At 37.9% G+C, this 16,301-nt stretch overlaps 1 protein-coding gene across 2 annotated transcripts in view; it reads right to left on the reverse strand.

The window, feature by feature from the left end:
* Positions 1-1,944: 1,944 nt before the first annotated feature.
* Positions 1,945-16,301, reverse strand: part of RPGRIP1L (RPGRIP1 like) — a 33,931-nt gene continuing 19,574 nt past the window's right edge. For both annotated transcript variants that reach the window (XM_053449140.1, XM_053449139.1), the window contains exons 17-26: positions 15,944-16,289; positions 15,409-15,620; positions 15,142-15,222; positions 14,761-14,838; positions 12,863-13,028; positions 12,182-12,273; positions 5,400-5,586; positions 4,672-4,756; positions 2,883-3,016; positions 1,945-2,126 (exon numbers count right to left, since the gene is read on the reverse strand). In XM_053449140.1, the coding sequence (XP_053305115.1) occupies positions 2,035-2,126; positions 2,883-3,016; positions 4,672-4,756; positions 5,400-5,586; positions 12,182-12,273; positions 12,863-13,028; positions 14,761-14,838; positions 15,142-15,222; positions 15,409-15,620; positions 15,944-16,289 (1,473 nt within the window). In that variant the 3' untranslated portion in view covers positions 1,945-2,034. The remainder of the gene's footprint in view (positions 2,127-2,882; positions 3,017-4,671; positions 4,757-5,399; positions 5,587-12,181; positions 12,274-12,862; positions 13,029-14,760; positions 14,839-15,141; positions 15,223-15,408; positions 15,621-15,943; positions 16,290-16,301) is intronic.

Below are 16,301 nucleotides of genomic sequence, written 5' to 3' on the forward strand. Positions count from 1 at the left end.
CATAAAAAAAAGAATCTTCAATTATAGATTCTTTTCAAATACTTATCATGTGATTTTAAAATTTTTGATTCAAAATTTCAAATCAAAACGGCACCACAATGGTATTTTTTTTATCATTTAGAAAGGATTTTATTTGTAATTGGATACAACAAAAAAACATCATTGAAGCCGCTAAAAATGTGTTCCATTCTCTGCTACGTGGATGCCTGAAATTCATATGTGCTTTTCATCCCGAAAGCAACTTACTGTCACCGCTGAAGTGTAATGAATTGTCTTCTAATCTCCTCCATCTCCGTACCATTAGCCAGCTTTGGATGTTCGCAAACACGAGCAAAGAACTCATTTTCCACTGCTTAAGTCGTACAATGAGGCAGGCGACTAATTCTCTAAATGAAATGGTTTGCGACCACTCAAGCAGAGATTTAATATATCATGGCAAATTAGGTTGATTTTAATAAATTACTTATCTCTCTGAATACTTTACATATGCTTATGAGCGCATGCAAACCGCTCGCGAGCCGTAAATCCTGTTTCATTTTGTAAAGAGGATTAGAAGACTTGAAAATTGTTGTGATGTATACATAATTCACTTTATTATTATGTGGATGTAAATGTATGCCAGTGCGGTAAGAGTCGCTGTCGAAGTGTTGCATGCCTGTTCCATACTTATTTAAATGTTTTACTGATCCGGAAACACCGGTAAGAGATCCTTTTATTTCATTAATGTATTTAGAGGGGATCTGTCACTTTCTTAAAGCCTACATTTTACAGTTCAGCGCATTTAATAAGCCCATGGATGTACTGGTGTTCACAAATAAAAAAAGCAATTTATATGTATGAAAAGCTGACCTTTTTGGTGTACCATGGGGGCCACCATTTTAACTTGGGATTCTCAAGATCTGCATGATTATTTCTCCCCAATAACTTTAGTGGTGTAGTTATCATTATTATTGATGGCTTCCCCTCGCTAGAGTTCTCGAAGCAGCTTCTCGTTCCTATCCCATTTTCTGGCCTTTATTGGGCATTTGGTCCATTACCAGATGACAGATGCCAAATTTTGTCTGCATACCAACTCATTGACCTGATTTCAGTAATATTTTCAGTAATAACCAAGTGTTTTTTCTGCCTCTTCATCCTCTTCGGTGATCACTTATTCACTAGCTATGAACAGGCTACTCCTTAGACTGTTACCCTCTGTATTGAGATCTTACCTCAATTACCAGAAAGACAGCAGGCGTTCCCAGTCAAATGCCAATCACAACGCACCATGAAGCTTTTATGCACTTTCATACCAAATTTACTAATAAACGGTCGCTGCAATTCTACTCCATGCAAAATCATAGCGGAATTCCAGAATATCCACGTTCAAAACCACGTTCAAAGACCTATCCCATTCTGTAGAATATTCAACATCATCTAGGAACAGACTTCATTCACCATCGTTAAGTGAAAAACAAAAATATTTTATGATTTATTGGACCAGGTTTGTGCAAAATACAACAATTTAAAGATACAATTTGTCCAAATCAACAGTACAAAACATCACTTAAAAAAAACAATACTAAAAATAACATTAATGCCAGTAAACAAGTTTCTGATTGACCCGACTGGCACTGTGTGTCTACTCAATGTAGGAAAATAAATTGGTGTCGTCCATATTGAAAATAGTGTCTCATTATTAATAAAAACAATAAAGGTTTATGTTCTATACATGTTCTTTTAATATAAATGTATTGTAATAATCATTTATCGTTAAACATTGTAAAACCTCACGTAGGATCCATTGTCCCCCTTGGAGATCTAGTATGTATTATATAAACGTAGAGACTACCATGACCTCTGGTGCATATTATACCTGAGATTTTATCCTTGAAGGTTATCACTTTATGTATTATGTTATAAGGAATGTATTATGAAACTAAGAACGCGAGCTGTGGCCTGAGAATCTGTGTCATGCTCCACTTTATTAGGAACATTTTGAACATCATAGGTAGAGAACGCAGAGAAAGCAGCGTGGATTATCTGGGGTTCTTCTTAATCTGCCAGGATGGATTGAAGAGCCACAGCTGCCTCCACGGTCACCGTCAGCCTCCCGATTACTTTCCCATCAGACTGTGTGTCGTAAACTAGGAAAGAAGGGGAGAAAAATGGTTGCAGGTTTCAGCAGTAATATAAAAAATAGAAATCGCCTATTGGTGTCTGGATATAAAAACTATTTCACCTCCTGAAACATGACGAGCCATAAAAAAAATGTCCCATAGGAGCTATGATTGAAAACGCACGGAAGTCCATCAAATTCAATCTACAAGTGTGGGCCATTCAGATTAAAAAAAAACTAAAATAACATTGGAGAAGGAATTAAAACATTTAATAGTGGTTAATAATGTCCAGTTTAATGATGAGGGAAATTCCCTGCTTCCATTACAGCAACGCGTCTGCTTGCTGGTAATCATACCTGGGAATTTATGGGGTTTGGCCTGGATTCTTCAGTTGAAGAGTGTTATCCTGGGACTCTAGGTTACTATCTTAAATCTCCAAGAAGATAGAGCAGTGTTTGGCTATGTCTACTCAATGCCTGATCCCTCACATGCAGAAAACACCACTACCTGCTCTGCATCCCCAGACGGGGAACATCCATTTAGCTGACATGGGAAGTTACCAGATATGCTGATAGCCCTACAGTGACCACCGGGCATTTCTTTAACATAACTAGGGATAGTTCCCACAAATCCAAAAGCCGTATCATTTCATAAAATAGGTTATAAATAGATATATTTTAGCGTAAGGCAGAGTCACATAAGCCAGTTCTCAAATGCATCAATGTCAATTTCTGCATCTGGTGGTAACAGTCTATCATGGACAAAAGAAACTCTGAAACATACTCTCGATGCTTCTGTTGATGATATCCTTGCGAGTCTGCAAGACCTCCTGAAGGCTGATATGAGCGAAGCCAACATCTTCACATTCCAGCTCTTGTTCATCCTCCGGTGGGTCGCTGACTATAGTAAACTTCACACTAATAGAGAGGCACAAGAATCAAATGAACTTCTGAATTCCAGAACTCACTCAAAGCGAGTCTCATAATGGGTAGAGTCATAACAGCCAATGGCACACAGCACAAAAACAATGCATGAAGAAAGGAAAGCATTCGATCACAATCCACTTACATGAACTAGAATAGTCAAGAAATGGTTATTGTACCTTTTCTTTCTTTCTTGGTTAGAAGAACATAAAATGTCTGAAAAGAACATTTAACCCTTCTGCAGCCAGAAATTGCAAACTCCTTGTTCCTCTGGGTACTGTTCCACCCCCCCCCCAATAAAACTTTGGAAGTATAAACTTTTTTCCCCCCTTTACTTTGACAAAATGATTAATAGGGAATCTATCCCACAAACCCGTGTACGACCTGAATTTGGATCCCAACTAACCACAGTAAAATGTTGCTTCCGCTGTAAAATGTGGAAAACACACACCCTTGGTAGGTTATGAAATTTAAGACGCGCTTTTAAGACTCGGAAAGATGTATGCGCTCTTTAAGTTGTGTTTCAGCAATCGGCCTCTGCGGCCAGGTTTTATTCTTCCTCCAGAAGGCTTAATTGTAGTGCATAGCACAAGATGCTTTGAATTTGTGGCTTGTGCGGCAATCAAGCCCCATTTTGGGCTGGCTCGGTGTTCAAAATGCAGGAGGCTGCATTTTGATGTTTCTTGGCACCAGAAATCCTGCTGTGATCTGCTTGTAAAGATAACCGGTTTAGGCCTCTCAATAAACCTCATTAGGTTATATTAAAATTGGGTCCCGGTTGTGTCTGTGTAAAAACCAAATTGTCTCCTATTCTGAAAAACACTGTTTTATTAATGTCACATTTCAATAAAGTCAACTCTCCTCAGCCTTCTCCTCTGGGAATGGCAAACAATATTCCTTTGATGTTAACGATACTGCTGAGGAGGTTACTAATAAAACATAACGCATTAAAACACAGCGGGGCTCGCAACCTTCCCACAAACACTGAATGGAACAGCTGTTAATATCTGGTCATCCGGCTTTCCCCTTTTCTTTTGGCTTTTGTCACATTTAGACAGGTTACTATTACGTTTTTACTTTTTTACCCCAACAGGTGAAGTATTCGTTCTGTAAAGGCCCCTGCGACGGCCACAAATATCTACAGTAGTAAATACAACTAAGATAAAGATGGCTAAAAAAAAGCCAAAAAGACTCACCTAAAGTGTATTTTCACTTTTCATAATTCTACATTTTACACTTTAGAATTTTTACATCTTTTTCTTTGCTGAATCAATAAAAGGTATCAAATGTAAAACTCTATTTTCTCAGATTTATATTGCAATATGTGTTTTGGGTAGTTTGGAGGGTTAGAAGGAAGATAACTTCATGATAGAAAAATCACCAACGTGCTACCTTTGCAAGATGTTGCCACGTATTTCTGTGATAAAACCGTTCGTTCCTTTCTTTTAACCAAATCACTCTTAATTACCAAACAAATAGTTCTGGTTATACACAATTCAGATTGATGCCTTTTGTTATGGTAAAATCTTGACGGGACCATTGTACACATCAGGAATATCCCTCGTCGACGTGATATAAATATCTAAAGCCATAGGGCTACCGTCAATTAGCTTGATCTGTCGAATCGTTAATTACACAAGCCGGTGTACCTCGCATTGCTGAGATTTGGATCACACAGATTAGGCTTTATGAAGTCTCTCCTCGGTTGGTTGTTTTCTTTATCCACATGAATCACTGAAGGCAGAAAACACACGCAATTATATCTCAACAAGAAATCAGAAGGCGTTTTAGATAATTCTCAAATACAATATAATCCATAACGACTCTGTTATGGGGCTTCATTAAATGGGAGCTATTGGGGCGAAAGAAGATACAGATATTGCGGATAGTTATTAAGCCATATATTATTAATCTGTTATATTAGATGTACAAGCTAATTCCTCACATGGGGTTAAGATTTACGTAGTGTGATCCCATTACATTTACTTATTATCACTGATCTCCCTGAAATGGAACAAAGGAATCTGAATTCTGCATTATTCTGGTGCAGGATAGAATTAAATGATACCTCATCAAGAATATATATAGCAAGAGAGACTCGTTCAAACTGCGAGTTCAATTGTCTATGGCCAACCACTTCTTAATCTTGTGGGTAGTATAATTTATAAAATCAGAAATAAGGGAGGTGGCACAATAAATGTGTTTTAATTCAAATCGTTTCATTAGCAACACCAGTGATGCATATATGCAGAACACTGTTTTGAATGGAGAAGATTTTGAATAGATACTGTCATGAATAAGCATATTTCAGTATGAATAGAACAACTCAAATTCACAACTGCCCCTCCCCACGCCTGCTCGTTCCACGTGTTAATACCGTTGCTGTAGTTGTAGTGGATCTTCTGCCCCTTGGTAGGCTTCTGGAGTGAAACTGGTGTCTCCACGGTTGGCAAGTTGCAGAATCTATACTCTACAAACAATCTCTGGATGGTGTCATTCTTAACAACATCGGATCCAACATCCAAGCTCAGGGAGATGATCTCAATGCAAATTCTTTCAGTTGGCTAAAAAGAACAAAAAGAACAATACTGGTTACGACATACACTACACTCTTTGTTCCTTTACATATTACCTTAGGCTCATGGATGCTGTTTTGACTAATGTGTAAGTGTAACGGGTTGAACTTTATTGTCTCTTTATTGATGTATTTTTCCAACCCTAATTAACATGTACCAATGTAAGTCAACCGATCTAGATTTCAGTTGCGGTTGGTCTTGAGCGAGTTGAAACCTTTCTTGGTTCTCCTTGTAATGGGAAATCATAAAAGAATGTATGGTATACTGTCAGGCCCCATCCAGGCTGCGGAGCTGCATATCTCTGAATTTCCCAGTCTCACTAGAGTTCCCCTTTGCTATAATCCATTCCTGGATTTCCGTATGCTCTATCCTGTTCTTCTGATTCCTTGATTCCAGTCCTGCTCTTTGCTTCAGCTCTGTTTCCTTTATAAGGTGTGCCCCACCCGTGTGTTCTGTTTGTCTCAGTCTGCAGTCTAAAGGTATGTCCTTTTTGGTTCTGTGTATAGATTTAATGTTTAGTTGCAGCTTATTAGTGATTCAGTAGGCAGGGTTTAACGTTAGGGCCCACCAAATATTGAAGTACTTTGGCGTAGTGGTGGGCTAAGCATACTATGGCCATAAGATGTGATGGAATCTCCAATAGTTATCATATAGTCCTAGGCTAGTCCTGTATTTATTTGTGTAGCCTGTCCCTGTAACCTGAATTCCTCATTCTGCAACCTGCTTCTACTCCTCTAGCTTTGTCCTACCTTTTCTGTTCTTGGCTCCAGATATCTCTATATCCTGTTATCTGTACTGCATACTCCCCCCGGTGCTATTTCACGGTCCTGGTATGCGGCCACACAATCCCGATGGCCCAACACACAGGGAAGTGTGGTTACTCTGCATCTGTTCTCCGCTCTTGCACGGTGACTCCTGCAATACCATCATCGGGTATTGACCCGGTACGTGACATACAATCAAATGGCATATGAAGCTATTAGCCAACTTAAGCTCTTAATCAAAACGTTGGCTTGTCCAAATGCATGCATTTATGTGGTAGATTTTGATATGTGTGTAGATGTGGTATCTTTTGATGTGTGTAGGTGTGGTAGCTTTTTTCATCTCGCCTCATTGCTTAGCAGGTGCACCATAGTGTCTTAAACAGACACATACGTTTCTGTAAACCATGCAATAGACAGAACTTGGCTGTCATCGTATTTTGTGTTATCTGTACCACAGGAATATTGTGTGAAATGTGTTTCACATATATAGATGCAAACTAACTGGATATAAAAAGAACATTTTCAGAAGGCGGTCTACATTTCAGCTGCTCTACTTTTTATTTTTCGAAATTACTTTCTATTCCCTGATGCTTTTCAAACAACCCTTCAAGGACTACTAACCGTAACGTATTTACAAATAACTGTTATTTCACCAGAAAAGTCTAGGATATCTAAATGTCGGGCTGTGATTGGTTCTTAAAGACTGCTTTAAACGAGAGTTATTCTTTTATTTCTCAAAACATTTGGAACAAAAAAAATCTGGGAAAAGGCATTTACAAATAAGCTAAACCAAAAGGGACCTGTGAATTTCTTTTTCATGTGCTTATCATCACATCGTTTTTGGTTGATTGATTTATGTGTTGAAAATACTTATCTTACCCCAATCTGAAACACTTAAAGTCTTTGTCTAACTGCGTAATTTTTAGCAATACAATACTAAAGTTATATAAAAAAATCTGACGGCAGATAAGAACCCCATCTAGTCTGCCATTTTCTTGAACGGATGTAAAGAATCAGACCTTAATCATTGCTCGGTCTTGTCTTAGATTCAGGAGCCATATGCCTACCTGGCACATCATGTCCTGGGCATAACCACCATACTCTCTCTGCTATTAATGCCTCTAGCTACACAACCCAGCACCCTACTTGTTGTTTCTGATGCTTTGTTGCATTGCCTGCTTACCATCAAGTTCCAAAAGTTATCAGGTGTTCCAAAGCCAGAATTATTGCATCTTAGAATATATATATATATATATATATATATATATATATATATATATATATATATATACCAGAAGGCTTTTTATTGTAATAGCTGTATTTTTTCTTCTTGGGCCATGTTAATGCATCCGCTCCGACAAAATGCATCTTGCAAAGAAAATAATAAAAAGCAAATACCTTTATATCCCGATCCCAACTTATTTGCGCCCTACCAAATTCCCAGATGTGTTCTTTTGACTCTTTCAACTATTAAAATGGGAACACGCCTAAAGAATATTTGCTTGAAAATGTATTTACCATATAGGCTAAGAGCGAGTATCAATTTAAAAAAACCAACAATTTTCACAGCTGTCAAGCCATCTGAATATTTGATGTGTGCCGGTTTCTCCTCTCCTATAAAAGAGACATTTCCTTTCATCTTGTACCCTAACGTACCCCCCTCCCCAAATCTGAATATTTCAATAAGGGTCTTTCATTATTCACTAGGTTCATGGAAATTTTACTAGGCCGACCACATTTCTCTGTCGTTCTGCATACAGGTACAAGCCTTCAGCTGGCAATATTACCCCGATTAGCATAGTTTGATGAAATATTTAAAAGGTTTTCCTTTTTTTTTTATTATTTTATTACACTAAAACCTTAATAAATCAAATGACTGCCAAATGCCATTAAGGTGACACTCCGAATGCAATGTGCTTTTCATATTCAAATTTGAAATGATGAAAGCGTGCGCGGCTTCTCCAGTAATAGCCGCCTGCAGCTTGTGCTCGTATGGATAAAGAAATGAACGCACATTAGTTGTCTTGATAAGTGTAATAATTTAATCCTCTCGGCGTCAGCGTATCCTCTACTGTATTATGTCATCAGAAAGGATTTTATTTTTTTATTAAACAGATCTTTTCTATCGGGTACAGAAAAGACTGTCGTCTAAATTAAAGAACAAAAAGTTTAGTGATTGGAATGTGCTTTTTCCAAACAAAATCAGTAGAGAATATCACAAAATAGTAGGCATCTTCAGCTCCAATATCAGAAGCCGTGGGTACGTGCCAAGGACACGAGCAGTCAATGACCCAATCCTTGTAGGCTGTCGAGCGGGGGTCCGGCGGTGTGTGATGAGCATCGGCAGTTAAGCTAAGGGGGCTTCTTTTTCTCAAACTTGTAATATAAGCATGGCTTGTGTATTTGTATTCTTTAGAGTGGGGGAAAAAAGTCCAACATAATTTGAAGTTGAAAGGTCTCTTATAATCACATGCTTTGGCTTCTAGATTGTAAGCTGTGTGGTGCAAATTTCCACCATGGCGGAACGATACTTTATAACATGTAATGTACGCTGCCAGTGCTACAGAGAAATAAAGATATATATATATATATATATATATATATTGTCAGATGTCAGATTCTCAATCATTAAGTATGATTTAAAACTCGACAACACTGAAAATTATCCCCGTGGCAAAAGTTCTCTTCGCTGCTGGAAATAAAATAAAAAATTCAAAAGCCTTTCTTTCACTGCTCATAATAATAAATGCCACTTTCAATTAAAATGTGAACAACATATAATTTACAGATTTATTACATATATAAACATGCAGTGTATACACACACAGAAACCACAATAGATATGTCTACTGAAATTCATTGTGGTTGGTTTATGTATAAAGGGTTGTATAACCTTTCATTAGCAAAGACCTACAATCAAAAGCTGTACAAACCCAACTGCGAAGGCTAGATTTAAAGAATTATAGTGTCTTTCATGACGATCGTATTTGTTGCTCACTTTTAATATAGCAAGCCCGGGACACTACTTTCTCATCACCGCCTATTAGGAAGAATGTGAGCGAGCAAACTTACTCAGTGAGAAGCCCCTGGGGCTGCCACCTACAGAGCATCCCATTAGTATAACTGGGAAATGCCAAGTGGAAACTGGGAAATCTTTAGTAATGAAATACTCGAGGCATAGATAAAAGACCAATTCTATAATCTTTATCTATAATGGAATAGATGGAAAGATGTAGCCTTTAGTTGAGGTTGATGTCTTTTATTGGGCCAACATAGAATGTAAAGGTAAATGAGCTTTCAGGACCTCAGAAGCCTCATCTTTGGAAGGAATCTAAATTGGGTTGTTTGCATTTGAAGAAGAGACATGTGAGATCCTAAAAAGTTATGTCATTTGACTCCTTTTTTTAATAAATTGGCCCAATAAAAGGTTACAACTTCAACTAAAGGCTTCAGATTTATTCTTGGGCCGGCATGGCTATAACAGCTTTTATTATCGAAAGAGATGTGAAGATCTGCTGAGATCATTCACATGGGACTGATTGCCAGCTCTCTCTTAAGGACATCACCTGGCAGCACTTTCATTGGTTGTTTGTACCTTTTATCTATCTCAGTTGCCTTATCTCATCACAACTCTCATAGTATGTCTACTTCAGCATGTAAATATGCTGGGGCCGGTGAACGAGATGAGTAAAGCCCTTCCGAGACACATCCAAGAGAAGTCTCATGATGATGATCTTTTGAGTCACTGGAAGGTTTATTAGTAGGTTGCAAAAACTAAGCAGTATCAGTCAATAAACTTAAGAGCTCACGCTCAAGAATAAAGCATCAGTTTGTAGGTCAGATGGACAACTCAACTCACCAACGTCAGAACGCGTGATGTGGATCTTCCAAGAAGGGTCAGCTTGACGCTTAACCTGAGATTCTGTGAGGTTATCGCTGTGACGGCCCTTTGCATTCTGCATTCCCCCTCCCTTCATAATACAAACTCTACTTCAGGACCCAGTATCGTTCTATCTTACAGCGGCCTAAGTACTTCGTGATATACACTGTAACTATTTTGTTAGCGCCTCTCTTTCACCGAAGTCCTTTAAAATAGATTTTAGCCGCTCGCAATACCCATCGCTGCTATGCTGGAATTTTAATTCCCCGGTACATGGAGAACAAATGAAATACATTCACATAGCTGGTGAACTGCGGCGAGGAGTACAATACATCCCCCTAAAATCCCAAGCGTCAGATAAATGTCATTATTCTGAAAGCTACATATATCTGGCATAATTAGAGTGAAACGCGCTGCTTTATCTTGATGAATTTTTCCTCTTCAGTATTTTAAAAGACTCATAAATATTTAAAACAGTTCAAGTATTTCAAAGTTTAATGACGCTGAAAAGGCTTGTTATGGCAAGGCAGAATTATAGGAGTGTTTTATGAACAAAATGGTTTTAAATCAACCTGACAAACTCAACCGGGACCCTGGTGTCCCTTTCCAAATGAATTTGTCAGGTGCTTAAAGACGTAAAGATAGGAATAGACTTTTCCATTTACGAAGCATCCTATCTTATAACAGATATAAGGGGGATCCGGGTTATCATTCAATCAGGTGATTCATTTTTTATATGAATCGTGGCATCACATAATAATAATATTTGGGGGTTAGCGTGTAAAAGCGATTTTGGTGCAAAGTTTGAAAAGTGGCGGTATTGCCATGGCAACCAACAATCACTTAGTGATTTGACCATTCCATTGGTTGCTATGGTGATAAGATCACTTTTTATGTTGCCTCTTTTGATATAACTCTTTTTGATTACCATGTTCGGAACTACCCAGCGAAAATGTATGCCTATACATACAGAAAGACGGACAGGGGAACCTCTCTGAACATTCGTTGAGCCGTACGCCTATCCCATGCATGTTTCAATAACCTCTACCACTTCTGCTGGGAGGTGGTACCACTACCTCCATCAAAAACATGGTTAGAATACATTTAAGCTGCTGTCACATGAAGTGTTACAGGGAAATGAATTGGACTGGTTTGAGGATCAGGTTTTAGTGGAAGCCCTAAAACAAAATCAATTCATTATACATTTCTGGTTATTTGACTATATGAAATGAATGTATTATGCGCTTTCAATGGGTTGAGGGGAATGATGATTAGAGAAGACCATAACTACTGGCTTATCCAGACCATCTCATCTAGATCTTCCCTCCCCACAGGCTTTTCTAATGGTTTGACATAAATAAATGTTGTTTGACAATCGGCGGAAAGAGATGCTTAATTATATGACTGTGCCACAGCGGGGGAGCCGTGCCACAACAACACAACGCAGCCATAAAATGTCTCTAAGACGGGAAAGTCAAATTATGCTTATTTGGACATGTTAATGGATGTCCCTTATTATGGAAAGCAGAATCCATAATCCAAAGCTTTTATAAAAATAAATACCCTGTTTGGGGGAAAAAAAGCTAAAAACAAGGCAATTCTATATTTTGGGGATAAGAATAAGTTTTGCATCAATTACATTGATTAAGTATCTCTTTTAAGCATCAGTTCAGGTCAATAGAGTATATACCCACCATATCGTTTCTCCTTGATTGACTACCCATGTGTATTTTTGTCATAATGGGTTATTTTATAATTTATGCAGAAATCAGGAAATAGCTGGGCTATTATGAATAATACATAATTTGCATAATAAATTCAATAGAACTGATTGTTATATATATATATAATATATATATTATATATATATATATATATATATATATATATATATATATGTATAATGTAAGTGATTTCCGAATGTGTTAACTACACTCACCGGCTTCACATCCTTGGCGAAGGGGATAATGCAGTCGTCGCTATCGGTTGCTGAAGACTCGTTTCCATCCGTTGTCTGTTTCCCATCGTGATCTGATAAACAAAAAGTTACAGACTTCACCACCGACAACAGATTACGCATAAAGATACCTTTGCAATAACGCAACGGTCCTGGAGAAACTTTATAGAGACTTTATCCTTAATACAAGAAGATATCCCACTACGTGGCAGGCAAAGCCTTGTTGTGTATATCCTTTCATTTGTGGACACTGTTTGTTTTACTGCTATGGTGTGTCTTAGTAGTATTACTATTTATAGTAAATATATATTAAAGCCATCTATCCATAATATATATCAAACTAAATTGGATGATGAATCAATATGTATTAAGGTGAGCCGACAGGCAGGCTCATCAGTAAAATCAAATCCAGATTACTATTTTGAATGCATGTCCATCTGCGGCATCAACTTATCTCTGTTATACATGTAGATAATCGTGCATAGTCTAAATTGATATTTTGTGGAGAATTATTAAGTAGGAAATATTTTCCTCTGCTGAGGAACATATCTTGTGAGCTGAAGACAGAGAGATACTGTACGCATTGTGAATGAGGATAAAACTCTCGGCATATCACTGTCAGGCGAGTCTCTGGTAGCGAGTGAACCAAACTCTCCATTTTACCTTCTTCTTCCAAATCTTCCGTTATTTCCGTTTCATCTTCTGACGTGTCATAGCTCTGGGCTTCTAGTTGTCCATCTGACAGCTGAGAAGACTCTTCTTTCTCCTTCTGAGGTTCCTTCATTTTATCTTCAAGTTGTCCGTCCTGTGCTGGTTTATCTTGTGCCATCTACAGCATAAAACATGCCAGGGGATAAAGGCAGACCATCGTTAAATTCCACAAACCGCACGGCATATAAAAAGTGCTGAGACACGGGACATGTAAATAACACGGCTTTACATTAAACCTCACTTTAAGCTTAAATTGTTTCCGTTTTATTAAACACATTTTACATATAACGGTCATATAAATTAGTAGAATGCTTTGTTGTATTTGCCTGGGAGAAGGTGGTCTTTAGTTCAGTGATACCCCTTTATAGGGTCATCAAAGAAAAAATGTAGACCTCAGAGGTCTCTTCTTCAAATGGAATGGCACGTGGGAAATCCCATCTAAAAAGAGACCTCTAAGGTCCCAAGAGCGTTATTATAAATTGACCTAATTGTTCATTAAAAACATTTTCATCAATATATTTATTGAACAGAACTATTAAAGAGGTATTATGATGTCATACTTTGCCTCTATTCTGAATCCTTGCAATAGAGATACATAAAACATCCCACTTCTCTACATGTTAATACATTCGCACTAAACTCAGAGTTCCAGGGGGTCTATTATATTTATACCAAACATAGTTGCACATTTAAGTGTACAAATTATCTCCAAGACCCTATACACTCGCAAGTCTGTATTCACGTTGTTACTAAAATAATCCAAAAAAGGCACAAGATCCTAAAAGGTGTTCTTGGGTTTTATAGAATCCCTAAAGCTGTATACACATTTTTTCCTGATGTTTCTTGTTCTACCTGCGCTGCAGAATGTGTGTTGTCACGCGAAACATATTGCTTTAAGAAAAAGATTTGTAACCCCTTTTTGGAGAATAATGCAGTTTCTTACGCACCTGAATTATGCAAACGATAAGATCTAAAGGCAATCATTTACGTGGGCGAGAACCGACTAGCCGGTATAATATGCACCTGCTGTTTCTCTTAAGAAAAATGGTGGCGTCAAATTCTTGACAAGGAGCAAATAACAGATTTGTTTTTGGAAATACAAGATTGTTAAAAAGAAACATGAGAATTGTCAGCTTTTGTAAAATCGTTTTTTTTTGTGTATATGTGTTTTCAGTACTGAATAATAGTCACGCAGGATTTAAAAAACAAAAATCATAATCAAAGTTGAAACTGAAATCTCTAAGCAATTCTTACACTGTGCTAGTCTCAGATAAGACCTGTGTGTGTGTGTATATGTATATGTGTGTGTGTGTGTATATGTGTGTATATATATATATATATATATATATAATATATATATAATATACATACATACACACACAAGTAATAGAGACAATTCTAACTTGAATAACTGTCTAGAACGTTCAACCCCACCCCAGTTCCCCAGTTACACACAACACCGTTCAAAATTCACTTAAATTTTCTTGTTTTTGAAAGAAAAGCAGATTTACCCCATTTAAATAACATGAGACATACAGCACAATGTTGTAAATGACAATTGTAGCTGGAAATGGCTGATTTTTTTATGGAATATCTTCCTAGGTGTACAGAAGCCTTTATCACTCCCATCACTCCTGTGTCCCATCACTCCTGTGTCCCATCACTCCTGTGTCCCAGTGACAAGTTGTGTTCGCTGATCCAATAAAGGCTAATCGATCATTACAAAACCCTTTTGCAAAAATGTTACAGCTAGAAATGGCCTTGCTTTCCCTGAAAACAGCTAAGTAACCCCAGACTTTTTTTTTGAGATTGTATTATGTATATATATATTTATAAAAAATTAAATTTACCTCAGGAATATTTAAGATGGTAACTGGATTTTTTGACACTTTTGAGGTTTCTTCTTCAACAGTTTGATCAATGGGGTTCTGTAATCACACATAATACATCCAGTGTTAAAGTCAAGTTGTGATCCGCACAACAATAGTTAGAAGAAGCGAGGGCAGTTGAACTTGGTTTATTATGTACTGTTCTATACAAATTGCCACCAAGCTCAGCATAACAGTGGGGAAACATCTTCTGTGGCTTTCAAATTAAATGACTGATCAATTGGTACACATTTAACCTAGCAATGAAAAAGCTTTGCGCCACGCACTCTTTAAGGGTAAATAGTAAATAACAGCAATGAACGATCTGTGACAAAAGGTCAAGGATTAACGCTGAGTGCTCACCAGGTTTTGCACACTAGTATCAAAGAAGGAGACTTTTTTCTCTGCTGGAGGTTTCCGTTGTCTGGGCTTCGGCATAGGCGTCTGCAAAACATTAAAAAATAATCAAAATGCTCACAGACTACCTATATCCTATAGGAAAGATAGTCCTATAATGTATGTGGTCAAATTCCATTCCCAACAAGGACAGTGATGGGTTGATGCTTAAATAGAAAGTGGTGCTGTAGAGGTGAATCGGAAGGACCAAGTAATAAGCTCTCAGCCACTTACTATTGGAGCGGGCACTTCTGGTTTCTGTGTAGGAGTCCGTATTTCTTCTTCTTGCAATAGTCTGACAGGAGCTGGCACTTCCTTCGGTAATTCATCGACTAATGGTGTTTTGAGGATGGAGTCACTGGGTGGAAGATAAGTCACCTTCCATTTCAGTGTGACTTTTATGGTTCCTTTGGCTTGCCCACTGCGATCTGTCAGCTGAAATGTGCCTAATGAAAAAGAAAAACACAGATAACCTAAATTATTGGCGCTATATAAATAAAAATTATAATGTGGTTGGACCTGATCCCAGGTGCAAGGGGGAACCACTAAAAAAAGTGCAGGCATGCACAGATACCCACTAGTGCCACCAAGTATAAACATCACGGATACTCGGAAAATAGATCATAACTACCTTAAATTATTAATTGAAAAGATTACTTTAGTTCTATGCAGAACCAAATCTGCCACGTATATCATGATGCCGAACAATTTAAGCTGGCCTCCTTCACAAATACTAATGTAGCTAGCGCTGTAAAAGAAAAGGTCTCACCTGAAATACACTTGTCATGGGCAAGGGAGATGAGAGGCACAGAAGCTTTCCCAATGTATGCATCACTCATCTCATTATCATCAAACACATAGACAGCAAGGCATTCGGATTTCAGATAGCGGTCCAGGTCGCTGGTCATTGGCACGGGGAAGGACATATGGTCTTCAAATTGTGGGTTGTTGCTGCTTGTAATAATGGGTGTGTAATGGTCAGAGAAGTTGTAGAAGGTGTAGGCCACATAGGGACTAGGCTGCTGTGGGCTGGAGCCAGAACTCAGGTTGCTGCAGCTTTTAATGGTGATGAAGAGCTCATTAAAGTTCTTTTCTGTTGTGGAAGAGAGGTTAACCTGTTCAATAAA

The sequence above is a fragment of the Spea bombifrons genome, chromosome 10 (assembly GCF_027358695.1).
Source record: "Spea bombifrons isolate aSpeBom1 chromosome 10, aSpeBom1.2.pri, whole genome shotgun sequence".
NCBI classification, from domain to species: domain Eukaryota; kingdom Metazoa; phylum Chordata; class Amphibia; order Anura; family Pelobatidae; genus Spea; species Spea bombifrons.